At 36.3% G+C, this 27,571-nt stretch overlaps 1 protein-coding gene across 2 annotated transcripts in view; it reads right to left on the reverse strand.

Moving 5' to 3' along the window:
- Nucleotides 1-1,253: 1,253 nt before the first annotated feature.
- Nucleotides 1,254-27,571, reverse strand: part of COL21A1 (collagen type XXI alpha 1 chain) — a 168,822-nt gene continuing 142,504 nt past the window's right edge. For both annotated transcript variants that reach the window (XM_053914309.1, XM_053914308.1), the window contains 13 exons: nucleotides 24,846-24,890; nucleotides 22,862-22,915; nucleotides 21,839-21,892; nucleotides 18,797-18,850; nucleotides 17,146-17,217; nucleotides 16,056-16,091; nucleotides 9,963-10,007; nucleotides 7,116-7,148; nucleotides 6,395-6,541; nucleotides 6,258-6,312; nucleotides 5,578-5,778; nucleotides 3,842-3,919; nucleotides 1,254-2,541 (listed from right to left, as the gene is read on the reverse strand). In XM_053914309.1, coding sequence (XP_053770284.1) covers nucleotides 2,354-2,541; nucleotides 3,842-3,919; nucleotides 5,578-5,778; nucleotides 6,258-6,312; nucleotides 6,395-6,541; nucleotides 7,116-7,148; nucleotides 9,963-10,007; nucleotides 16,056-16,091; nucleotides 17,146-17,217; nucleotides 18,797-18,850; nucleotides 21,839-21,892; nucleotides 22,862-22,915; nucleotides 24,846-24,890 — 1,062 coding nt within the window. In that variant the 3' untranslated portion in view covers nucleotides 1,254-2,353. The remainder of the gene's footprint in view (nucleotides 2,542-3,841; nucleotides 3,920-5,577; nucleotides 5,779-6,257; nucleotides 6,313-6,394; nucleotides 6,542-7,115; nucleotides 7,149-9,962; nucleotides 10,008-16,055; nucleotides 16,092-17,145; nucleotides 17,218-18,796; nucleotides 18,851-21,838; nucleotides 21,893-22,861; nucleotides 22,916-24,845; nucleotides 24,891-27,571) is intronic.

A 27,571-nucleotide genomic window follows, 5' to 3' on the forward strand; every position in this document is an offset into this window, starting at 1 on the left:
AATTTATGATTTTGTGTTGGGCTGCATTCAGAACCATCCTGGGCTGCAGGTTGGAAACCCCTGGATATGATACCTATAAGATATATATGATAATAAAATTAAAAATATTATATATATTTTTGCTGCCCTCTACTGGGGAATCAGAGAATGATATCCAGCTCCATCTCAAGCTCTGCCTTGTGTGCTCACATGGCCTATCATGTGTGTAGGCATGTTTGTGGTATATGTGTGTACATTCATATGTGTAAAGAGAAAGAGAGAATCTCTTCCTCTTATAAGATCGCCAATCCTATCAGATTAGGACTTTGCCAAATATGGTCTCATGAAGGTTAAGGATTCAACACACATATTGGGAGGGGCACAAATCATATTTTTATGATTATCCCATATTATAGGATTATCCTATACATTTCTATAACACCTTCCCTTTTTTCAAAAAGAATGTATAGGACTCACCTGTTTACTTACCTGTGACTCCTTAGACATGAGTTCCCTCAGGCCAGACTGTACAATATTGCTGTTGTTTCCCTACTGCAGTAACTGGCACTTAGTGGCCCTGAGGTCAATGCTGGTTGAATTAACAAATGATAGCAACCACCTATTGGGTTATTTTACCAGGTATTCACATCAAATGCCATAATGAGCAGGGGTAGTAGGCTTGTTAGGCCTAAGCAGATACCTGGGACTTTGTTGGAGAGAGAACACTGAAGCATGCCTGATGCTAATTTAGCTACCGATATCATGGACTTCATTTTCTTCCAAGGTCCTAATCAAAGTGATAGAATTACATGTCAATAAAGGTAAATACTGATCAATAGCCATTTCTGGGCCAAGAAGCAAATATTGCCTTTCTTTTCTTTTTTTTAAGATTTCATTTACTTTTAGAGAGAGAGAAAGGGAAGGAGAAAGAGAGGAACAGAAACATCAATGTGAGAGAGAAACATCAATTGGTTGCCTCTCCTACACACCCTGACCAGGGACCAAGCCCACAACCCAGGCATGTGCCCTGACCAGGAATTGAACCAATGATGTTTCGCTTTGTGGGACAATGCCCAGCCAACTGAGCCACACTGGTCAGGGCCTATTCAGGTGAGTAGTACATCAACTGAATTTCTAAGTTCTTATTTCAAATGAACCCATTATTTAATAGGGTACGTAATTTAATAAATTTTCATCCACTGAATGAATAACCATGTGATAGGAACAATATACTCAACAATCAGTTAAAATTGTGTATAAAAAAGATACCAAAATCAGCTCTGTAAAAATTTTATTGTACTTTGAATAACAAGCATGTAACATAACAAAATTTAGAGCATAATAAGGATTAAATATTTCAAATTATATTCTTACAAAAGCATTAAGTACAGTACCCAAAGACTATTCATAATATTTTAAAGTCTACTAAAAACACTGAGACATACTAGAAACTGTGGCGTTTCCTTTTAACTACAGCATTTATTCCCATTAGCTTTGCTACAATGAAAGTTAACATATATGAACATACACATATAATAAGTGAAATGGAAAATGAAGGCATACAACAAACATTCTAATTACCTAGCAAGTATGAAGAAAAAAGTCTTTTTAGTATTTCTGAATTTCTGTTTGCTTTGAATATATTGACCAGGTACAATGGCACTTTTTAAAAAAATGTTTTTAATGTTACATAATTTTGAACATTCTCTATGTAATTGGTACTTTCTTAGCTTAGTCATTAATCAAATTTGGTAATTTGCAAATGGAACCAGAGACACATTCATCTTATTCACATGTCATTTTGAAGACATTGGACAACCAGTCGTCCATTGCCCTCCCCCCCCCCCCCACCCAGTAAGCACAGACACTGGAGTGAATGACTACAATGGCAATAAGGTCAGGCGCAGGTCAGTGTCTGCCCTGATCTCATGTCCAATGACCAGACACATGTTTTGTCTAATGAAGAAGTATGAGTTGTGAGATATGAAACATGGAATTCACACAGACATGAACTTGAACTCGAATACTCTGCTGCATGCAGGCTGCATGTGAAATATTTCACAGTGGCTGAAATGGACCAGCTGAGAGGCAATGGTGGTTTTTTATATTCAACTTTGATTAAAACAAATGGGCTTACAAGAAACCCTTGAGATTTAGTTAATGCCACTAATCTAAAGGCTCCAATTTACTGAGGATCCTTCAAGATCAGTATATGTGACCTTTTATATCTTTTTCCTTAAGGAAAAAATAACAATAAGAACACCGAGGTACTTTAGCTTCTTTTCAAGGGATTACCATTTGTTATCTTCCTGAGATGCAAAAGACCACAAAAGAAAAGCACCATGCCTAGGCTGCTGAATTGAGGTATTAGACACTAATAGTTTGGTCCTTTTCTAAATGGATCTCTTCCGACAATGACACTAAAACACAGTGATGGATCGCAGATGCCAGGAGGACCTGGTTGCCCTTGGACGCCAGGGTTTCCATGATCTCCGTCTTTGCCAGGGAGACCTGGGTCTCCTGGAGGACCTTCTTTGCTTATTCCAGGAGGGCCCTCTGGACCTAAGATGGGACATCAGCAGCATATGAACAGAGGGGTTTGGTTTCTGATGGTGATAGAGCTGATTCCAGTAAGATATTTAAACTGAAAAAAGTATCTTGAAAATTGTACATATTTGCACTAATGTGAAAAGAAGTATTCTTTTGCTAATTCTATGTACCTTCCACTTTGAAAAGGACCACACAAAAGCAATCAGTCATTTTTGCAAAACTAAGTTAAGCTATATTAATATAGCAATTGTGCTACTAATGAAGACATTGAGCTAACATTCTAATATTCCAATTTCTGTTATCCAAACTTATTTCTTTCTTTTAGCATATTTTCTGCCAATATTATTAAAGCTTAGCAATATGTATATATATATACACATAAAAATAATGGCCAGGGCCATTTATGTATGGCACAAATAATGGCCCTGGCACAAAAAATGCCCCTTTTTATTACAAAATCTTTTATTACAAAACCATAAGCATGTAATTATGTAACATAACAATATCACACTCAAGCACACCATATGATATTTTAGGCAAAGTGTTCAAATTTTTGTCCATCTCATGCAAGACATTTATGTACCCTGCCAACCACACTCAAGCAGGTATTACTTCTGCCAGACCATATGCTAAAACTCTAATGAAGTCACTTTGTGTTGTATTTGCAATAAAAAGGACTATACATTGTCATTATCATATATAGTATAATAGGGATCAATACCCATAAGTGTTATAGTACTCATTTGTGAACCATAGCCTAATTAGTTCAATTTGTACACTTAAAGAAAGGAGACCCTGGCCTTTGAAAGTCAATGCCTCAAAATAACAAAAGCAAAATATTCAAACCTGGGGATGGAACAGAGTGGTTTTGGGGCACTTCCCACCACTATCACTTCCTGCTGCTAGTACTACTAACGAACATTGATTTGACACAGAACTACAATTATAGATATTGTTCTAAGTGTTTTACATATACAGTATTAAATTATTTGATCTGCCCAAAGTCGCATGAAGTAATAGCATCTTCTAAAACAATAATAGCACACATCTATTAAAAACATAAGTGCCATTGTCATGTACTGTTCTGCAAGTACTACATGCATCAACCTATTCAGTCTCCCAAAAATATCATGATGCGGATGACATGCATCACAATTTTACAAATGAGGAAACTAAGGCACAGCAAATTATATAACACAGCAAGCAAAGGATGACCAAAGAGTCTTGGTTTCAATTTATTTGACATAGATTTATGATGATTTTCTTAAAGCAAAATATGCAGCAATGCTTATGAACATACACCAGTTCTTACCTGGTGGGCCAGGAGGACCTTGCTCTCCAGGGTACCCAAACCCTTGGCTCCCTTTTGCCCCATTTATTCCTGGTAAGCCTGCATTGTCAAAGATGAGAATAAGCTAGTTTTTCCTATAAAATCACTACCCCCTAGATTGTTTCTTTCAAAGCTGTTAATACACACATCAAAAGGAAAAAATACATCTTTTTAAAATAGCTTGCCACCTATTTATTATTAGAAATGGGAAAGAATTTTTGAAGCAAACTTTCTAAAATTATCAGTGACCCAGAAATAATTATTAGGTTGTAGTCTCTCCGACTAATAATTATTTCTGGGCCACTGATAATTTTGCACCCCAAAGTTCATAGCAGCACAATTTACAATAGCCAAGTACTGGAAGCAACCTAAATGCCCATCAGCAAATGAGTGGATCAGAAAACTATGGTACATTTACACAATGGAATTCTACGCAGCAGAGAGAAAGAAGGAGCTTATTCTCTTTGCAACAGCATGGATGGAACTGGAGAGCATTATAGTAAGTGAAATAAGCCAGGCGGTGAGGGACAAATACCACATGATATCACCTTTAACTGGAACATAATCAACAAAAGAAAAAAAGCAAACAAAATATAACCAGAGTCATTGAAGTTAAGAACAATCTAACAATAGTCAGAGGGGAGTGGGGAGGGGAAAGTGGGGAGAGGGGTTTTCAGCAACTACTATAAAGGACACATGGACAAAATCAAGGAGGAGGGTGGAGGTGGGGGAGAGAGGTGGGTTTGGCTGGGGTGGGGTGGAGGGGTGGGGAGAAAATGCAGACAACTGTAATTGAACAATAAAAATTTTTTTAAATATTTTTTATCCTTGTGTCCTTTATAGTATCTCCTATAGACTCCTCTCCCCACTATCCCCTCCCCACTCCCCTCTGGCTATTGTTACAATGTTCTTAATTTCAATGTCTCTGGTTATATTTTGTTTGCTTTTTTCTTTTGTTGATTATGTTCCAGTTAAAGGTGAGATCATATGGTATTTGTCCCTCACCGCCAAGGGGGAGGGTAGAGGTGGGGGAGGGAGGGAGGACTGGCTGGGGTGGGGTGGAGGGATGGGGAGAAAATGCAGACAATTGTAACTGAATAAAAATAAATTAATTAATTAAAATTTTTTAATATTTTAAAAAATAATTATTAGGTACTAAATATTAAGAAAGAAACATGGTTTGGGGATTTTTAGCTCTTTCTGTTAATCATACATATTCTTTTATTACTTTAATGAAACATCTATATTATTCATGCAAACTTAAAGAAAAGAATTATCAAGCAACATTTCACATAAATATTCAAAGGCAAAAAGAAGTAAGTTGTAGGTTGCTAGGAAATTTGGTTGCAAAACATCATTTTTCCTATAATAGAAAAATAAATTGAATAATTTTTACAACAAATTACTGAATTCAAAAATATAGGAAATAGCATTAAACTCAAGTAAAATATCTAAGTCCATTTTCAACATTTTCTAATTTTAACTTCACATGCTTCACTAATTTTGACCCATCTCTCTCTACTTGAAAATGTTGCTTCAAGAAAATAGAATAAGTGTTTTCTAACTCAGTTAATAAATTATTTAAAGACTAAGGAATTTACAAAAAATGTTGTCATCATAAAAACACAGATAAATTCTGTTCTAGTAAATAAATTTAGGGTGTGGATACAAACAAATTACATTTCTTGGTCATTTGCTTATGCACTCAAATTAAGTACCTTTCAGTCCTCTGGCACCTGGGCGTCCAGGAGCGCCCGTTAGTCCAGGAGCACCATCTCTCCCTGGCAAACCAGGAACTCCTCGGGGGCCTTCTGGGCCTACAGGACCAGGCGGCCCAGGAGTTCCAGGGGAACCATGTTGGGACTGGCAACGCTCACAATTTCGAATTCTTCCACTCTGAAGTAAGACTGGTAGCTGGGCTTAAAAACAAGGACCCCCCTGATGTTTAAATGTGAATGAAAATTAACAATATCTCTAATAATTTTTTTTAAAATTCATAGAAGTATATCTCTTGGACAATAATTCACTTCTAGGAATTTAATAAGTAAATAGTCATTGCTTGGTGCAATTTCATTGTATCGTCTGCTTAAAACTGGGGGAAAAAAAGTAAAAAGTGCCCTGAAGAAAAATTTGGTGAATTATAAACATCCATATTTATGAGTTAAATGATCACAATTATGTCAGGAAATGTATTAATGATGAAATGATAAATTGCTTTATTAAAATATTATAAGAGTACAGGTAATACTTCATCTTAATTATAAAAATATTAATCTAGGAAAACAGACAAGGGTTTATAAATGTTCTTTATTTTATTCTTTATCTTACTTATATTTTTTATAATTTCTACCAAAAATTTAGTTTTAGTTTTAATTTGAAAAACTCTCTGGAGACTTACCTCTTAATACGTCAGTGCAAACTTGTCGAATAAATTGTTCTGAAAATTCTCTTCCCTGCATCAGATTATTAAGGGTTATAACATGTATATACCAAGTAGAAAGCAATGTAAACTATGAAAGAAAGTAGAATACATACAGGCTTGCCATCCAATCCTGGAGGTCCCTGGGGACCTGTTTCCCCAGGTTGTCCCTGGGGACCCATAGGCCCCATCAAGCCATCCATCCCAGATTCTCCCTTTGGTCCAATGGCACCTCGGACACCAGGCTCTCCGTTTTCACCTTTCTAAAAGCAAAAGAAATCCTCAAGAGTTCTATTTAAATATTTCAGGAGGTATAACTGCATTTTAAAAATCCTCAATGTAATGGATATAAATATATAACATATACATATTATCTAGTAAACAGCTGGGCAATACTGTTATTAATCAGGAGGGAAATTTTATATCATATTAAACTGTGAGTTAGCCATCCATCCAGCCCTACAAATATCAACTGTCTTCAGTGTATTATGTAGGCAATGTGCACAGTGCCAGAGACACAATAATGAATGTGACACAGTCCTCTTCCCAAGGAGTTTTAATTCTTGTGAGACAGGTATATACAAAAACACACAATATTGCTCACTGAAAAGTATGCAGGAAAAAGTTAGCTCTTAATCTAAAAGAACCAATAATATTGACAAATGCATCACATTTCATACGCAACTGAATGAATTTACATATCCTGAAAGTCACAATTTAGGAACTCCTGAAGCACATAAAAGACATACTCTGCTTGCGATATCAATGACTAGATTCGTACAGTGGGGAAGGCAAAAAGAACTGAAGAGAGGGAGCATAGTACATAAAGAAACATACCTCTCCTTTTGCACCATGAGGACCTTGAATTCCCTTTGAAAATTAACAGGAAAAAAGCTATAACAAATGTGCCAGCTACAGTACTAGTCATGTGGCATGCACCATTTACCACACAGTTAACCAATTTAATTTTTAGTTCAAAAAATATTGATACAATTAGTGGCAGAATTACACATATAAGAGATGTTTTTTGCCTTTTGAAAGGAGACTACTGACTAGGCAATATGCTAACTGGACATATAAAAATGTTAATTTACACAACTGTCTCATTCTTAGATATGAATATCTTGATGTACTGCAGGCCAAATTTGTAGATTAGAATGGTAGTTTATCTGAATTCTATTTACACGTAAAAATAATAGTAATAAATTTTATGCTGACATTTAATAGAAAATGTATTACTGTTTTAATGAAAATTAAAATTCAGACAAGGTATATTGGTGATTAAAAGGAGCACTGTATTTTCCTATTCATGGGATTAAAGTTAAATTTGATTGCCTGTTACTGACAAAAAGATGAGTTAAAGAAAAAACTACCAGAAGTGATTAATAGAAAAGAAAATACTTATTTTTTTCTCAGTAATTCAGACAATGGGGAGCGCATACATGAAACTCACTCATTACAATCACTAGCTAAGGATACATGTGATGGCTATATTAAATTATTTTCTACTTATCTTTTTCACATATTTATTGCAATGATATAATATAGATAATAAGAACTTTCAGGAAAGGCATTAAAATTTTCATTTTTTAAATTTACCACACACTCAGGCTCTAAAATCACCCAATATCTGTTTTTTTAAAAAAGGTATGTTTTTTACAGATATAGGTAGGATTTCATTATTCAATTTTAAAATAAAAATAATTGGTATTCTCCAATTCAACATGAAATTTAGTATATAACATCCCACACAATGAATTTTGAGCTTGAGAATTTATTTTTATTTATTTCTTGGTTCCTTAAATAGGGATATTGAAATTAGACAAAAGGACAAATTTGTAAAATCAGTATATGGCACAAAAAAAGGTAGCCTCTCAAATTAAAGTGTGAGCATAAAAACGCTAACTTAATTTTCATATAAAAATCTTAGGAAAACTCTCTCTGTAAATATTGAGGATTCTGGAGAAATGCACAGCATTCTCTACCAGATGTAATCCTACAAATGGAGCTGGTGTAAGAGGAAAGATAAAGTGGTTAAATTCTCAGGACTGGAACTGAATTAGAGCTGAAACGGAAAACAGCTGGCTGGCATCCGAGAATCCACTAAGATGATTTCATGAGAGAAACATTCACTTGAACTCCATTCACAACATGAAAGCCAAAAAATTACACATGTCCAGCCCTTAGTAGGGTGACAGGTAACTAAGACTTTGTTTATGAAAGAGTTTGGGTAGACCACTCAGCTGCTGAAAAGCAACAACTGTCCTGGCCCTGGGGGTCCTCCACTCAGCTCAGTCCCTGGAGGTGGGAAATGCAGCTTTCAATAGGTCTGCAGCAGAAGCTTTCTAGGGAATCCAAACCCTACATTAAGGAGTAGACTTGCTATTTCCCTTAAGAAGTAAGAACAAAACAAGTTAAGGGAACCTTGGAGAGAGTGTCATCTGTAAGCCAGTGAGATGGGTTCAAATACCAAAGGAAATATCCTTGTTTTTAGAGAATTATTGTGAGGAACAATTTCTGGTGAAAGGCTTGGACTAGGGAGGTTGAATGAATGAAGCAGTGAAGGTCCTCCTCTGGGAAAAACTGTGTATAGATATTGTGTGATTAACTTAGGGAAACTGAGGGGTCAGTGTGTGTTGCCAGAGAAGGAAACAGGGAGAATTAGCAATGTCATCAATTGGATTCGAGTCAAGTGGAAGAACACTAATTAAGGAACATTTTTCAGGGAAACTCAAATCTGTTTCTCCTCTTAGATACCTTGGTGCTTATTGTTAGCTTCTGAATTCTCAATGCTTCTTAATATCTTGCACTCACCTTCCATCCCATGTTACAGACAACCTTGCAGCCAAATGCTTTAAAACACACTCCCCATGGTCTTGCAGATTTCTCCAAGTAATAGATGCAGAGACCCTCATCCTTGGAGAAATCACTGTAGTTTCAGCTACCTGTCTCCAGAACTGGTGTAGTTACTGATCTTTCTCCTACTCACATGCAAAAGAAGCCCACCCTGGAGGAGGACTCATAGCCACAGCTTGCCCCTTAAATGCGAACCAAGTTGGAACTGAGCTGAACTGGAGGCAGTGCAACAGGAAACATACTCTATTCGGTCCAGTCTGGCTCTGACTGAACTTATGTGCCAGATGATTATTTCACCGAAACACTGCTCAATGAGGAGACTTTAGTCAGGGAAGAAGAAAAATAATCTCATTATGTATCTGTTTCATAGCACAGTCCCTCAGGATAGGATTTTAATAAGTCCCTGGCATAGTAATTTATATCTCTGAGCAACCTACGGGAAAACAAGTACATTCCTCCACTACATATGGCCTCAACTGTTCATACTGCAAGAAGAAAATCAAGATTAAACAGTAGGTATGGAGGTGCTGTCTTTGACCAATAAACACTCCTAAAGTGGGTGGCATTGGCCACCTTCAGCCATTTACATGGCCAGAGAAAAAGCATTGAAAAGCAAGATCCACAGACACCAATAGAAATAGGATTAGAAAATAAACAAGACACAATTAAAGCAAAACATAATACCACCATCACCTAGCATTTTTATCCTGGTGTGATTAGAATGTGCAGTACATTGACCCTCCTGTTTTTATTTGCCAGTACCTCTCCCTCGACATTGTCCAGTTATATTATCTCATATTACATTTTCCATCAAAGAAAAAAAGATACCTGTTGCCCTGGAATTCCTGGTCTTCCATTTTCTCCTCTTTGACCCTTTAAAATTTTTTAAATGTCATTATTAGTTTCCACATATATGATGTCATCACATATACACCACAAACTGTGCATTATCCTATAGTCTAGAAGAAATGTCCCAAAAGCAGTACTGCAAATAGTAAAATGATATAAGATATGGGGTAGTTAGTCTCTCAAAAAAGTGAGAGGAAAATTAACCTAATCTTATAGTTAAAATAGATAGAGGCAAGGAATAAACTTTGGGAGAACATGCAAATAATTTTAGATAGTCGAGAATGTTCTGCTGAGTCTGCATTAACAGCATGAAAGTAATTTAAAAATCAAATGGCTGTGGACATTTTATTAATTTAAATGACAATTATGTTCAGTGTTGATTATACACATTTGAGGACAATAAATCCTCTTTAAAGGAATTTTTAAAAATTAAAAATATACTACAAATATATTTTGAGTGAGGATATTTAAATAAGAACAAACACAAAGAGAGAAAAATTAATAAATATATAAACACATTTGTCCACTCAATAAATATTTTTGGATGTCTACCATATAAAAGACATTGTGCTAGACCCTGAGGCACTAGTTCAGTCCTATGTTGAACAAGATAAGTAGCAGTTTCAAGTGTTGGAGAGGATGTGGAGTAAAGGGAACCCTAGTGCACTGTTGGTGGGAATGCAGACTGGTGCAGCCACTGTGGAAAACAGTATGGAATTTCCTCAGAAAACTAAAAATGGAACTGCCTTTTGACCCAGCAATTCCACTGCTGGGATTATACCCTAAGAATCCAATCCAACCCTAAGAACACCAATCCAAAAGAACCTATGCACCCCAATGTTCACAGCAGCACAATTTATAGTAGCCAAGTATTGGAAGCAACTGAGGTGCCTATCAGCAAATGAGTGGATCAAAAAACTATGGTGCAATAAAAATTAAAAAAAAAACTATGGTACATTTACACAATGGAATTTTATGCAGCAGAAAGAAGGAGTTTATACCCTTTGTGACAACATGGATGGAACTGGAGAGCATTATGCTAAGTGAAATAAGCCAGGTGGTGAGGGACAAATACCATATGATCTCACCTTGAACTGGAACATTATCAACAAAAGAAAAAGCAAGCACACTTCCGGCCAAGATGGAGGCATAGGTAGACACACTGTGCCTCCTCACACAACCAATAGAAGGACAATGACAAATATAAAAACAAAAAACAACCAGAACTGACAGGAAATTGAACTTTATGGAAGTCCAACAACCAAGGAGTTAAAGAAGAAACATTCTTCAGACCAGTAGGAGGGGTGGAGATGGGCAGCTGGGAGGAGAGGACTCGCAGCAAGGGGGAGGCTGGCAGACTGGGCAGTCCCACATTTGCAAGCAGATAAACCAGTAGGAGCAACTGGGGAGTGAGACAGACTGCACAACCCAGGGCTTCAGAGTGGGGAAATAAAACCTCAAACCTCTGATTGAAAACACCTCTGGGGGTTGAGGTGGCAGCAAGAGAAACTCCCAGCCTCACAATAGAGTTCATTGGAGAGACTCACAGGGTCCTGGAACATACACAAACCCACCCACTCGGGAAGCAGCACCAGAAGGGCCCAATTTGATTGAGGGTAGCAGGGGAAGTGACTGAAAACCTACAGAGAGCGGAGCAAATGCCATTGTTCCCTCTGGGCCCCCTCCCCCACATATAGTGCCACAACACAGCCACATGGATTGCCCCGCCCTGGTGGACACCTAAGGCTCTGCCCCTTGCTACACAACAGGCATGCCAAGACAAAAAAAAAAAAAAAAAGGCCCAAATGAAAGAACAGATCAAAGCTCCAGAAAAAATACAACTAAGCAATGAAGAGATAGCCAACCTATCAGATGCACAGTTCAAAACACTAGTAATTAGGATGCTCACAGAATTGGTTGAATATGGTCGCAAATTGGATGAAGAAATGAAGACTATGCTAAGTGAAATAAAAGAATATGTACAGGGAACCAACAGTGAAGGGAAGGAAACTGGGACTCAAATCAATGGTGTGGACCAGAAGGAAGAAAGAAACATTCAATGAGAACAGAATGTAGAAACAAGAATTGAAAAAAAAAATGAAGAGAAGCTTAGGAACCTCCAGGACATCTTTAAACATTCCAACATCCGAACCATAGAGGTACCAGAAGGAGAAGAGGAAGAGCAAGAAATTGAAAACTTACTTGAACAAATAATAAAGGAGAATTTCTCCAATCTGGCAAAGGAAATAGACTTCCAGGAAGTCCAGGAAGCTCAGAGAGTCCCAAAGAAGTTGGACCCAAGGAGGAACACACTAAGGCAGATCATAATTACATTAGCCAAGATTAAAGATAAGGAGAGGATCTTAAAATCTCTAAGATAAAAGGAGACAGTTATCTACAAAGGAGTTCCCATAAGACTGTCAGCTGATTTCTCAAAAGAAACCTTGCAGGCAAGAAGGGGCTGGAAAGAAGTATTTGAAATCATGAAAGGAAAGAACCTATATCCAAGATTACTCTATCCAGCAAAGCTATCATTTAGAATGGAAGGGCAGATAAAGTGCTTCCCAGATAAAGTCAAGTTAAAAGAGTTCATCATCACCAAGCCCTTATTATATGAAATATTAAAGGGACTTATCTAAGAAAAAGAAGATCAAAACTATGAAGAGTAAAATCACAACAATCTCACAGTTATTAACAACTGAACCTAAAACAAAAACAAAAACAAACTAAGCAAACAACTAGGACAGGAACAGAATCACAGAAATGGAGATCACATGGAGGGTTATTCAGTGGGGGAGTAGTGGGGAGAGAGGGGGAAAAGGTACAGAAAATAAGTAGCATAAGTGGTAGGTAGAAGATAGACAGGGGGAGGTTAAGAATAGTATAGCAATTGTAGAAGCCAAAGAATTTATATATATGACCCATGGGCATGAACTAAAGGGGGGCAATGGGGTGGGAGGGGGTGTGCAGGGCAGAGGCCAATAAAGGAGGAAAATGGGACAACTGTAATAGCATAATCAATAAAATATACTAAAAAAAAGAAAGTTAATTTAAAAAAAAAGAAAAAAAGCAAACAAAATATAACCAGAGTCATTGAAATTAAGAATAATCTAATAGCCAGAGGGGAGTAAGGAGGGAAGAGTGGGGAGAAGTGTTTTCAGGAACTCCTATAAAGGACACATGGACAAAACCAAGGGGGAGGGTGGAAGCAAGGGAGGAAGGTGGGTTTGGGTGGAGTGGGGTGAGGGGTGGGGAGAAAATGCAGACAACTGTAATTGAACAAAAATAAAATAATTAAAAAAAAGATAATTAGCAGTTTCTAGGAAAACATATGCCTTGATAATATAATCAAAGATCTAGTGACTAAAATATTAAATCACTTTTGCATAGTGATTTGTTCATTTTCTTACATAAGTGAATTCCCAGTATTTATTGAGAAGAACCTATTTGCTGGACCTTGGGGGCACTAAAACAAAGATATTGGGTTGACCAAAAAGTGTGTTTGTTTTTTTTCCATAAGATGGCTCTAGTAGTGCTTAGTTGTCTTTAACTTCCTTTGAAACAATTTTGTTAGATTGTAATGTGACAGCTGTCATATCAGCATGCATTTAAAAACACTTATCAAAATTGTTGAATTTTTGTGTAGCCATTTTAATGTTGAAAATGGAAGAAAATACATAACATAAAAAAGGTCAAAACACAACTGAAACACACACAAAAAAACTGCAGTGTATGGAGAAGGTGCTGTGACTGATTCAACATTGTCAAAAGTAGTCTGTAAAGTTTCGTGCTGGAGATTTCTTGCTGGACAATGCTCCACAGTCAGGTAGACCAGGTGATGATAATAGCAATCGAATCGAGACATTAATTGAGAACAATCAACATTATACGGTGCAGGAGACAGCTGACATACTATCCAAATCAATAAAGTTATTGGTGAAAATTAAAAATGTGTCTTTTATTTTAAGGGAAAAAAACCATACAGACTTTTTGGCCAACCCAGTATCATTATTGCCTTCAAATTGCTTGCTAAGTGGTGGGAAAGATGCAAGTAAATCGAGGATGAACATTTTTTTAAGTACAATAATGAAAATACTATGTGACAAATGCACGAAGTATAATTAAATATCTGAAACACAGGAAGGGACATCTGACAGAGAGGGTAGGGAAAATGACTCAACCTTGAGTGCAGCCTTTCACAACAAGTAAGAGGTAGCCAGCAGAAGAAAAGATAGGAGTGTGTACCAGGGAGACATAGAGGACATAGGCAAGTACTCCTCTTGGCCAAAGCAACAGTGGGTAATAGTGAACAGAGTGGCAAGAGATAAGACTGAAGAAGATTCAGTCGAACCAGGAAGAACTTTATGGATCAGACTTTATCTTGAATTGTATGGGGCACACTCTGTGTGATTTTTAAGCAGATAGATGATTTAGTTATTGCATGCTGAGAAAAGTGTAGGGGGAGTGGAAGAAAGGGAGTAGACTGGACCCAAATAGACCAGTTGGGAAAATATCACAGTAATCCAGGAGCACTGATAAGTGAATAGATGGTGGGGACCAGAAAGAGAGAACAGCCGTGTTCAGGAGACATTTAGATGTAAAACCACATGTGAAGAAATTAGAAGAGACTGAGTTTTAAGATGACTTCTAAGACATTTTCCGCCCCTCAGGTGACTGCGTCATGGTACCAATTACTATTACAAAGAACAGTGGTTAAGAGATGGTTTACCGGAAAAGATGACAAGTTCTGATATGAACTCGTTCAGGTGCACACGATACATCCAACAGCAATACCAGGAAGGAAATTGGAATATATGGGTCTAGAGTTCAAAGACATTTACTTAAAATTTACCTCATTCCTAATTTCAAAACTAACTTAGAGGAAGCATGATAATACTTGAATATCTTCATAAAATAATTTTTTATGAAAAACAACTATTAGACTATTATCTTAATGGACTTTGACTCTATCAATTATATCAATTTAAAATTTCCTTTTATGCCTCCAAAAATTCTGGACCTCTCAAAATTCTATCTGTGGAATTTTGCAAAGTATTTTTCTTTTTACATTAAACTTATACTACATAAAATTCAGCCACAGTAACTGAGTTTTATAATGTTAAAAACACTGTAAAAGTTCTGTCCGGACATTGGATTTATGATTTGTGGTTGGAAAAGTCTTCTGTTTCTAAAACTTAAGCGATTGAAAGGCCAGCAGATATAACTTATTCCAGAGAAGTATATCAATTGAGTCTACTCGTGGCATCCTATCCATGGGTCAGTTGTCCAGTTACAGGGGAAAAAAACCATTCAACAGCCACTTAAATTGAGGTGAAAATGTCCTTGTCTTCCATAGTAGGAGCATAGTTCTCCCTGCCTTCATTGCTAAGATACCGAAAACATAAGGTCCTTCTAAATCACCCTAGATTTCCTCAGGCTGATATAATTTCCTGTTTAATTATCCTTCTATTTATTAAATATATTTTTATACTTGATGTTAATGATTGCTCATCAAATTATTTGTGCCATAAGCCATTTCAAATTATTTTAAAACATAGATACCATAAATCTATCTATCTATCTATCTATATATATATATAAACAGTACATAATAAAATCTCTATCTTTATTTTGTTGAATCACTTGGTTTCCAAGTTTTCTATAACAGTGAAGTGGTGAAAAATCCTTTTTTAAAAGATTTTTTTTAGATGAAGGGGAAGGGAGGGAGAAAGAGATAGAGAGAGAAACATCAATGTGATGTAAAAATATTGATCGTTGTCTTCTATATGCACCCCGACCAGGAACCAAACCCACAAACCATGCATGTGCCCTGACTGGGAATCAAACTAATGATCTTCCGGTTTTCAGGACAATGCCCAACCAACTGAGTCACACCAGCCAGGGCAGGTGAAGAATTTTAATGTTAGACTTGATATGGTTGAAAAGTTTAGTAGCAAAAGGAGAAAGCTGGGATTTAACAAGGAGGCACTGACAGTTAAAGGTGAAGGAACTGGAAAAGCAATATAAGAATTAAGAAGAATAAAGCAGGGAAAAAAAAAACGAATACTATACCTGAATGCCTTTTTCACCTTGATTGCCTTTGTCCCCCTGCAAAAATATATGTATCATAATCTAGTATATTCTATATTGTTTCAAATAAACATGTTTTTCTTTGGCAAAGAAAATTATATGATCTTATGCAAATTCCACGAGTGTCTTACATACAGACGCTGGCTCCAACACAATGCTTGGGAAGAGACTAAAACAACATCCTGTCAAAATAATGTTCTAAATGAACATTTTCTTTTGCTTTCACATTCAAAAGAAAATTTACTATTTTTAATTTACTAGGAAGAAGAAAATTTTTTATATTGATCACAATCTGAGGTTAAACAAACAAGAGAGGACTTATTTTGACAAATGTTATTTTTAAGAAATCAAACAGAAAATTTCCATTCACTTCATAGTAGCCACAAATTTATAGGAAACAAAATAAAACATAATGTTGAAATGGTATTTTAGATAACATTTGCTTCAAAAGTGAACTTTTGGGGGGAAATTCCATTTCATGATAACAAGTTTCCTAGAATTTCTCAGCTAGAAGAGGCATTAGAGACCAACTACTTCAATGTCCTTGTTTGTATATATAATGAACTTGCAGATTAGGAAAGGTAAGCACTCGCCCAAAGTTGAACTTGGACACAGTATCCAAATTTCTTTCTTTACATCATCATGTTATCTGAACATAGAGTTTTGTGTTTATAGCAAATAAAATACAGGTTTTCTTTTATATGCCAAATTTCTGAACAAGGAAATCCTTAAATGTAAGTATGTATTCACAGTAGATGTACTTATAATTCACTAAGGGTCTAACACTTAATTGCTGCTATGAAGATAATTCCCTTGTCAGCGAGCGCTGTCTACTGCTCATCAGAACAAAAAGGACGAGGGTCACACTGGGCATACTCATTTAAGGACCAAGTAGACAATACAGGACAGATGGGAAAATGAAACTGAAGAAAACTGGAACAGCAACTGATATGAAGATAATGAGTGATATCATGAAAAGTATAACCAGTCTTACTATCCTGTTTTCACCAAAGGAAAACTTACATATAAGTAGTTGATTAGAAGTGAATTACATCTCCTAAACAACACATACCTTTTTCCCTTGAATTCCAGGTAAACCCAGGTATCCTGGTTCTCCCTGAGGACCCACTGCTCCTTGTTCTCCCTAGGTAAGGCAGAAATTACATACAGATCACAGACCTACTGCTTATAAAAACATACCACTGTTTTTATTTCTACATACATCTCATATTTTAAACTGATGGCTAAAAAATTGGTTGACACTTAAGAGTTATTACTACAGGAATAATAAAGAATGAAAAGTTTACTGGAGTCCCAATAAAACCTCTTATATATTTTTCTCTAGCTAAGAAGTTCTGGTAGCATACTGTATCTTAAAATTTTATAAATATTTGGTACTTTTATATTTTATGAGTTCAATTAAGTAAACAATACATTAGTAAAAATAATAAATATAGGTATCTTTTTTCACTTACTAACCACTTTTTCTTTCTCCTTGAAACTGCTCTTTCTCATACTGCTACTTTAAAAAACATTTTATTGTTACAAACTGGTAAGTAAATAGAAGAAATAAAAATTATTGAAAATCTCATTACCCACTATTTTTACTTTGTTATATATTTTCTACCTATCACAATCACACATACACAACTTAGTTACTAACATGTGCTAATGCATGCATAATTTTCATCTTTTACTTCAACATATATTAATATTGTGAAGTTCTTTATATGCCTTTATAGTTTTTTTTTTAAAAAAAACATGATTTTTAATCACAGGATAGTATTCAACTGTATTGACTTACCATATTTTATTGAATAAAATTCCAATAGTGTTAAACACTGGTTTTCACAATTTTATTTTTATAAACCATATTGGGGTGAACATCTTTTAGTTAAATTGTGCACACAATTGTATTTTTTCTTTATACATATGGAATTTTATTTTCTTACAAGTAAATTCTTGAGCTATTTCAGTACAAAAATTATCCTTAAGTTATCTTAAATTGTCTACTTTCCATCATCACATAGGGGGTATTTTCTTAAACTCTTAAATAAGGAGTTTCTCCGAAAGCATTTAGTGATGACGTATCAACAATCTTTTAGTTAAGAATGTAACAGATGGGACATAATCCTGAATGGTCATGGTTGGTTTTTTGTTTTGTTTTGTTTTGTGTTTGACCATCAGTTTGAAACTTTATCACATTAACTAAAGACAACTGTCTTTTGCAGAAACTACATTTGGTTCTCTTTGCTCGCCGTGCCCACTCCTGAGCTGCTCAATAATTCTCTAGATTTCTAAAAGCTGAAAATCTCATTGAAATAAACATAAACCATTTGGTACGGAGGAGACTGGCAAAGGCAGCCCCGGGTCCCCACTCTGAAAATGAAGAAAGAAACAGCAGCGTGCACGGGAGCCAGGCGCTGTGTTTCCAGCCATGGGAGGGAGGGGGGTTGTCTAGACCAGAGAGAATGTCTACGTGGGCACACAGCTTTTACCACTTCTAGGAAAACCAAGTCAAAGCATATGGCATGTCTCTACTACCCAAACTATGAGAAAGTATCCAAAAATAGATATGAAATTGGCCCACATTGGTCATTTCCTTTCATGTGCCTTAGCTTTGTGACAAAGGCACTCCTAATTTCAGATAACTTTTCTTAAGGCATACAAATGTCAATTATAATTCTTTGGAAATATTTCCAAATGCATCAGATCACAATTACCTTGAGCCCAGAAGCCCCAGGCATCCCTTGAAGTCCAGGTTCACCTTTATTTCCCTGTCAATGCATCAAAACCATTTGAATTTTGTAAATTCAGTAATAACTTATGTGATATAGACACGGAAATGCCTTAAACATAATTTTTATATTTTCAACTTTCCAACTGTTTGAAACACAGACTCTATGCATTAAAAACCGTTAAAAACTCTTTCATGCAAGAAAATGAGTTCACACATTAGTAAAGCTGTCTAAAATCGTATGTTGAGTGCTATTACTGGCTTGTTATACTGGCAGGCCCAACTATAAGGGGAGAGATTCAGGCTTTAGGGACCAGAGCTACTTGGTGAGGTCTCCACACAGCACCGACCGAAGCCCTCCTCTGGGTAAGTCTTTATCTTTGCCCTGTCCCACTTTCTCGGTATGGCTCACCTTCAGAATGCAACTGAAGAAACGAAACTCAGCTTCAAATGTATAGTGACTTCTTTAAAGAGGTATGAATTAGAAAAAGTTTAATTTGTGCCCTTTTTTAAGATTCCAGCACAGTCCTTTCTAATAGACTTGGAGAGCAAGACCTAGTTCACAGCAAAGAATGTAAGATAGGAAAAGAGGACTGCATATAAAAGAGAGATCATGCCTGCTGGCTAACCAGGAGAGACTGTCAAGGGTAGTTCTGGTTTGCGAGTATACGTTGATTCCTGAAATCACAATGCAGTCAACGTCTGCCAAAGGCCCTAACGAGACAGGTGTGTGTGACACCTGGAAGAGGCAGCCAGTGGTCACCCGGAGCCAGCCTGGGTTCATCCGTAAGGGAACCAACCTTATTTTCAGCTTTTGAAAACTTTCCTAGGCTGCTCATGTTGACAAACCTGTGAACCTAATGTGTAGCTTTAATTAAAGCACTTAGCACATAACAGCATTCTTGAACCATAGAGCAATGGCTCCTTAACATGTCTAATTTTACAAGTGATTAAGCTGAAAATCACAGAGCTGAGGAGGCTTGCCAAAACTACAAGTCCTGATTCTGTGAAAATAACCTAATACAGTTAAGCAACGTTTTTAAAAACTGGGACATAGTATGGTAAAGTAGACTTTGTCAAAGCCCTTTTAAAAAGAGGTATTCTAATCTGAATTAGAAGTGTTCCAAAGATCTACCACACAGTTTCAGCCTCATCCCCAACTTTCAGGGTTTTGCCCCACCGGCAGAGATAAGCTGGATTCGGAGGTCAGCAAACCAGGCCCATGGGTTAAATCTAGCCCAACACATGTTTTTGTAAATGAAGTTTTAGGGGCACACAGGTACATCCCACACAGTTGACATTTGTCCATGGCTGTGTCTGCATTAAAATAGCAGAGCTGAGTAGTTTTAGCAGAGAATATATGGCCCTCAAAGACTGGCCCTTTGCGAAGTTTCCAACGCGTGAGCTAACTACTACACTACATTCAAAGAAGTTAAAATGTTTCATTGAAAAGATTACATTAACAGTTATAATTTTAACATTCTGAATCTATTTTTAACAAAACAACTGCATAAGTACAAGATGAGAGAAACCAAACTTTATAGCAATTTGTGTAAAAATAACAAACCATGACACTGGAAATAGCCACTTGGCTCCTCAGCCAAATCAACGGAATCTTCAAATGCCACAAACACATTGTTCTACAGTCTTTTTATTGGAAAATCCAGCAGACTTAATTGACCTCCAGCTCAGTGAGAGCCAACAATATGGAGTGGCTAATTTTAAAAAGCTGATGACATGTTAGGCTGTATTCTCAGAATTTAGAGCATCCGGAATACCAGGGGAGAGTCCACTGTACCTCAAATCTTAAGGGTTATAGAACTCTACATCTTTCTTACAAATTGACCTTGAAAACTTATGAAGAACCTCTACTTGGCAAGCCCAGTCCCTCAAAGGTTCTATACCAACTCTGCATGGCTCCTGCAGCTGGGACCCACACTCCAGGATCCACAAGGGTCCCCCGATGGGGAAGGGCGGCTACTTTTCCCTCATCACTAGGCTCCCATGACATTTTATCCTGTCTAGTCTTCAATGCTTCAGAAACTAAGACTAGATTAGGTCAGCTAGTCATTTAGTGTGCCAGGTCTATTCCTCTGGCACAATGGCTAATTAAAGGTTGAATGCTCCCAAAACTGCAATTCTATCACTTCCTTTTGGAAATTGTTCCTAGAATATACACATTAAATGGTTGCGTATAGTTTCCTGAGTCTAGCCATACTACATACTTAGTATGTATGTATGCATGTGATACATGTATTAGTATGTGTGTATACATGCTATACACTAGTGTGTAGTATGTGGTATACACACTACATACTTAGTGTGTGTGATGCTAGCCATACTACATACTACACACTAACATACTTAGTTTCATCCTCTAAAAATGTAACAGCAAAAAAATTTTTTAAAAACTTGTCAGCACAGGATTTTATACACCTAAAAACTGGTCATAGTGTGGTATTAAAAGAATTTCACTTGTACCATCTGATCTGACATCCTAAATATATTTGTCAAGCTTGCCTTACTTTTTTAAATTCCAAGAGTAAAGATAATATGCTATCTTACCCATAGTCCTTAAGGAAGAAATGCCTAATAATGTTCACTACAAGGCATTTCACAAATAAATATTCCATATACATTCCACTAAGTAAAAATACCAAGAAGAGGGCTGGGAAAATGGTACAAATGATGGCATTCGATCATGACTATTTATGCTCTAGAACAGATCATTGGGTTTGGCACGGAACTTCATAGAACGCTACGTATTCCTCAGTGCCCTCTGAGAGGCCAGAAGGCAGGAGGGAGCTGAGTGGTGAGGGATTCCAGACCTGCCCTTCTTAAACCAGACCTGATTTACTTTAGTCTGTTTTATATGCAAACTTTTGGCCTAAGATTTTATTCTTACAAGTGATTCTTCACAGAATTAAAAACCACATTCAAAATAAAATCAGCATAGTTAAAACTTTCACTGAAATACATAGTTGGATTTTTTTGCACAAAGTTCTCAATCTTATTTTTTTATATTTACCTTAGGTCCTGGATTTCCAGGCTGACCTGGTGAGCCAGCACTTCCTGTCAAGCCCTACATTTTTAAGGGGGAATTTAAGAGAAGTATACAAAAAATCATTTTAAAATATTAAATTCATTTCAGGTTACACATTCTCATAACAATCAGTCCTCTAAAATATAATACAGTACTTGGAAAATGTCCTTACATGCAATTAAAATAAAGGATAATAAAGTAAATAAACAACCTGTGCAAGACAGCATGAAGGCCAGCAGAGCCCTTATAGCTTTTTTGCTCAAAGAACCTACAATAGCACAAGTTAATGAAGGGCTAGTAAAAGACAAATGTAAAAGAAAGTTTGGGGTTTTTTTCTATACTCTTGCTCCTTTTGTCACAAGGGCTAAGAATTAGGTTTCTTCATAGATGTTACCTTTATCAACATTGCTTACAATTTCTAATTTCTTGAACAATCTAATAAATTCTTTAAGTATAGTAATCTCTCTTCAAGTCACAAAATGCCTATATTTTTAACTAGCCATATCATTAAAAAATAAGGCAATGATAACTATGCTAGCTCAAGGACCTGATTTGGTTTTTCTTTTATTTTAAATACTGTCATATATACTAAAAACACCTCCTTTCTCTTAAACATAGCAAAGGAAATGTGATGAGCAAAATAAAAATTCAATAATTATCATCAGAAAATATAATCTCAATATGGCCATATTAAAAATATGATGTCATCACCACTATGCTTTGCTGTCAACTTAGGATGTTATTGCAATTACAAAATGTAAAATATACTAGTAATAGCACAATATATGAAATATTAGATCTTTGTTTTCTGGTTTATCTATAGTAAGGTCTCTGATCTTTATTTGGGTGGGCAACTTCTTGAGAACATGAAGAAATCGTGAGTCTTCTAGAATGGACATAAGCATTCTTTTTTCATACCAATGGATGGAATTTGTGGACTCCAGAAGAAGAACTCCTGGTGCATAGTTACAACATTTCAAACACCTGATGACAATGACATTTACGTACAGGTATCCCTGGAGCTCCTTTTTTTCCTAATGGTCCTGGAGGCCCAATTTCTCCCTAAAAATCAAATACAGATCAAATTTAAAATTGGAAATTATCCATCCATTTCCAGAAATTTCCTACCAAAGCACTATACAATGAAAATTCAATACCAATCAGCCCAGTTTGTCTGTCTTCCCTTCCTCTACTGTAAGAAAGGAGCAAAACAAGGCTGGAAAGTGAGAAATCTAACACCTTGAAGATTTGGCCTGGGGTATGTGGAATTATTAAGTCAAATATTTTCATTAGGAAACCAGGTGTGACACCTGCCATTCTTTCAAAGGAAGACAAAGAGCTGGTAAGGTGCAACAACAGGGTGAAACGTCAGAAAATTTTATTTATCAGAGTTTAAGAGCTATGATAGTAAAAACAAACTAATGAAAAATAGGGTACAGAAGAACGGCATTCAAATTTCAACTTCCGGGACTGCGGCTCACGAGGGGCTCCAAGGGATTCTCTGAATCCAGAACACCAACACCCTGGAAAGAGCGCCCCCTGTGAGAGAGCGCTGGGTTCGTAAGAAGCAGGTAAGGACTTCAGAGACCCCTCATTTTAATAAAATATGCTCTGGATTGAGGCTTTAATTCTGAGGATTTGGAAGTGTGCAGAAACCTTGTCAGAGATAGAGATGCAGGAGTCAGAGGGTTGGGGTTGTCTGAGAGAGATGCTCAGCTCAGCTCAGGAAACTGACTGCAGGACCAGCCATGGAAAGAGGCTGGACTTCCCAAGGAAGCTACGATGGTACCCATGCTGCCAGCAGGAGGCAGCTCTCCATGCTCCCATTAGACTGCAAGGACTCCCACCAACTAGGTGAAGCAATGAGCTCACAATCAAGAAGAAAGAAAGAGGAGGCAGAAGCCACAGAGGGAGAGTCAACAGATACCGGAATTGTCAGAAACTGAATTTAGAACTATATATGAAGTCTTAAAAAAAATAAAAAATAAAACAGAAAGGTGATTAGGCCTCAAATCAGAATAAGATACTATTAAGAATAAAAAGATGTTGTTAAGAATTAGAACTAGAAATAAAAACTATGACTATTGAAACTTTTTTTTTAATCAATGGATTTTTTAAACAGCAAATTAGACACAGTAAAGGAAAAGTAAGTACACTGGAAAATATATCCAAAAATTTAACCAGAATGTAAGACAGAATAAAGAATATGAAAGTAAAAAGCTACTTAGAGGACAAAATTAGAAGGAATAAAATATATCTAACTAGAATTCCAGAAAGAAGCAACACAGAAAATGAAATAGTGGTAATATGGAGGTAATGCCTGATGTTTTCTAGTTAATAGAAATAATTCCACAGAGCCAGGAAGCAAAGTGAATTCCCACCAGGATGAATAAGAAGAACTCTAGAAATGTCAGTGAGTTTCAAGAAGACTAAAAACAAACAGAATCCTTAAAAGAATCCCAAGGGAAGGAATAGACTACTTACAAAAGAACAGTATTTACAATCAAAGCAGATTTCTCATGGTTAACAACAGAAGCCAGGAGACAAGACATTCCTCAATGTGTTAAGAGAAAATAATCATCAATCTTGATGTGTATGATCTACAAAATTATCTCTCAAAAACAAGAGTAAAATAAAGATATTTGTAATGAAATAAAAAATAAAAGTTCATTACTAAGATATCTGAACTAAAGGAACTTCAAAATAACTAGTTCAGAAGGTAGTAAAATGACCCCAAAGGGCACCAGATAGAAATGTACGTAACCAAGTAAAACAGAGGCATGTATAGAAATCCAAACTAATATTACCTGGGTAAAACAACAAAAACTAATTTGTAAAGTCAAATTAGTAACTTCCGAAATTATATCATATTTGAACAATTAACTGTCACCGTGAATGCACTGAAAAGTGTCCCATGTGAAGACACATCACCACTCTGCCCATTTAATAAGCAGATCCAGGCCCAAATCTCTCAACTTTCATTAATAATCACCTTTTGTCCCATTAATCCTTGGTTTCCAGGAAATCCTGGGATTCCCTAGAAAGAAAGAAAGTATATTTTCAGTAGAGAATAGGTCATACTGAATGTGTAAATAATGCATAATTTCAAACACAACCATTTACCGTGTAACTTACAATAATCCAATTTGGAAACTAGGGAATTTATGAGAGTCCACATTACATGAGTATGTACTGATATTTAAAGTATTACATAAATGCTCTCAAAGTCATGAGGATCTTGACCTTGAGTCTTCTTTCAGACCAGCATAAGGGATAAAATAAGGACATTTCATTTACATACATTTCTATGTTACTTATCAAGAACAATGCAAATAAAAACTGTGAAAGCAAAGAGTTCAGAGTCAGTACAACAGTTCCAAAGGCCCTTGCAGTATCACACCTACAATTAAAAACTGACCAAACTAAAAAATGTCCTCCAAACTGAACCTTGAAACACCCAGGAATCTGACCCCTTGGGTCAAACATGGAATCTTTCTCCTATGATTCCTTGCTGATAAAATCGTAAAGAATATTCAGACCACCATGTGGAGAGACAGAAAGAAAAGCAGAGAGGTTTGCCACATGGTTCAACCCAAATGCACAAGCCCTCAAGCAAGATTCAGAGGAAATTAATATTAATTTTATAAATTTGAGAATGACTTTCTAATACATTTATTAAGAAAGCAATTCTAGTCATCCATCTAATGCATTTACCAAAATGATTATTTATCACCCCAAAAATGATGGTGTTAATTATGCTAATCAATTTTCATTTCTTATTAAATTTCCCTAGCTTCTTTCTTGATGATACTTCAGATGATGAAATAATTAACGTGTGTGTGTTTGTGTGTGTGTGTGTTCACGCCCTGGCAGAATAGGGAATCTGAAATACAAGGAAACTGGGCCCCGTCAGCATTTCCTCAAAAGCCCTCTGCATCACCAGGGCCTACAAAGAATAGCCGTGCTCTGGTCAGTAAATCTGGGCAAGAGGTAGAGATGCCGCTATCAGTAAGATCAAATATCTTCTATTACAAGGAGAGTCTGCCACTATTTTGACTTTCACATCTTGACTCTATTAATACAATACTGCTCAGTGTGTTAGCCATAATTAGAGTGCAAGACAGGAGCACATAGTTCTAGTTTTAAAATCCACTTGAATCATAAATTGTAATTCAGTTTTATTCTGTTTGGCTCAATTCAGTTGCCAGGGCTCCATGCCCTTTACAGAGAACAAGAGCTGCATGGAAGCAATGACTATCAACAGCAGCTTGTGGTCTAGTTGAAAACACAAGAGTTCATAACTATACTAACTAGACAAAAATATAAAACAATGTTAAATTTTAAAGTAACTATAAAACGTGAACACAGGACATCCTATAAGCACTCTAAAACATAATAAAGCAAAAGTGAGCTGAGTTTTGAGTATTAAAAAGTAGAATAACACAAACTGTATTCTTATAGGCTGAAAACATATACTCTCGAAGCAATCAGTTAAGATCAATATTGTTCAGAATAAAGGCCCCATTTCAATAGCCCATAGTTCGGTATGAAACCACCTATAACCAAGTCCCACTCAAATACCTTACACACGCAAACTCATTATTGGTTTGGATCAAGTTCTGGATTCAAATAAAATCTCCTTATAAAATCTTATCAAGGTGGCCACACACTGTTCTATGCCAAACCTGATACAGCTGTGTCAACAGTGTCCCGTGGCCCCAAGGATCCCTAACGGGCAATTGCCCGTGATACAGTCAGACCTGAAAAGCTGAAATGTTTGCTGCACAGAGTCCTTTATCATCTAGGGTTTCATCACTATTCAAGTGTCTATGGCCTTCACAATCTATGATATTGGTGGGAAATAGTTACAGCTCTCCTGACTCTACTCCCCTTTCTAGAGCCAATCCCAGAGTCAGCACGGCTACATCTGCACTCAGAGAAAAGGGAGTTAGACCCAGGCATTTCCGAGCATCAACCTGGCTCCCACCTCCCAGAAACCCTTGAGAACCTCACATTTGCTCCCTGGATCCAATTTGACACCTTTCTGTCTGAGGAATTCTGATACTGAGCTTGGTCTGTATTAGGACATAGCTGCAAATCTTACATTACTTCAACATATCAGATATTGAGAGTATTTGGGGGGGAAGGATTCCAGATTAGAAAACAATAAAAGGGTTCTTTTTCCTATTGTCTTTCTTCTTAAATTGGTAAACATTAAACTACATTTCATAGATTTGAAAAAATGCCATATTATCTATGTCCACCTATACCAAGAATTATTAAATACTTATTTTATAAATAACAAGCCAAATATATATATAACTACATAATATGAAAAACAAAATGTAAAACTAATTTATAAAAGCAATTCTGGGCCAAACTAATATAATACTGTGAGCATGGAATAAAACTGTTGAGAGAGAGGTTAACCAGAAGAACTGGAATCATTCAGACCTATATTAGTTAATAAAACCCCCCTAGATAATATTTTCCTGGGCGCCCAGTACATTTATTGAGATTGACTAAACTTTGCCAATTTTACATAAGCAAAAATATCATTCAAAACCATTTGAAAGTTGTAAGTTTGTTGATCCAATGGTATTTAGTAACAATTACTTCATAGAGCAAATGTTTTTCCAAGCTAACTCTTTTATATTTCACTTTCAGCCTGTGTGGTTTGGGGTTCAAGCAACTGTGAAACATATAAGTAAAGACAGC

The sequence above is a fragment of the Desmodus rotundus genome, chromosome 11, assembly GCF_022682495.2.
Source record: "Desmodus rotundus isolate HL8 chromosome 11, HLdesRot8A.1, whole genome shotgun sequence".
Classification (NCBI taxonomy): domain Eukaryota; kingdom Metazoa; phylum Chordata; class Mammalia; order Chiroptera; family Phyllostomidae; genus Desmodus; species Desmodus rotundus.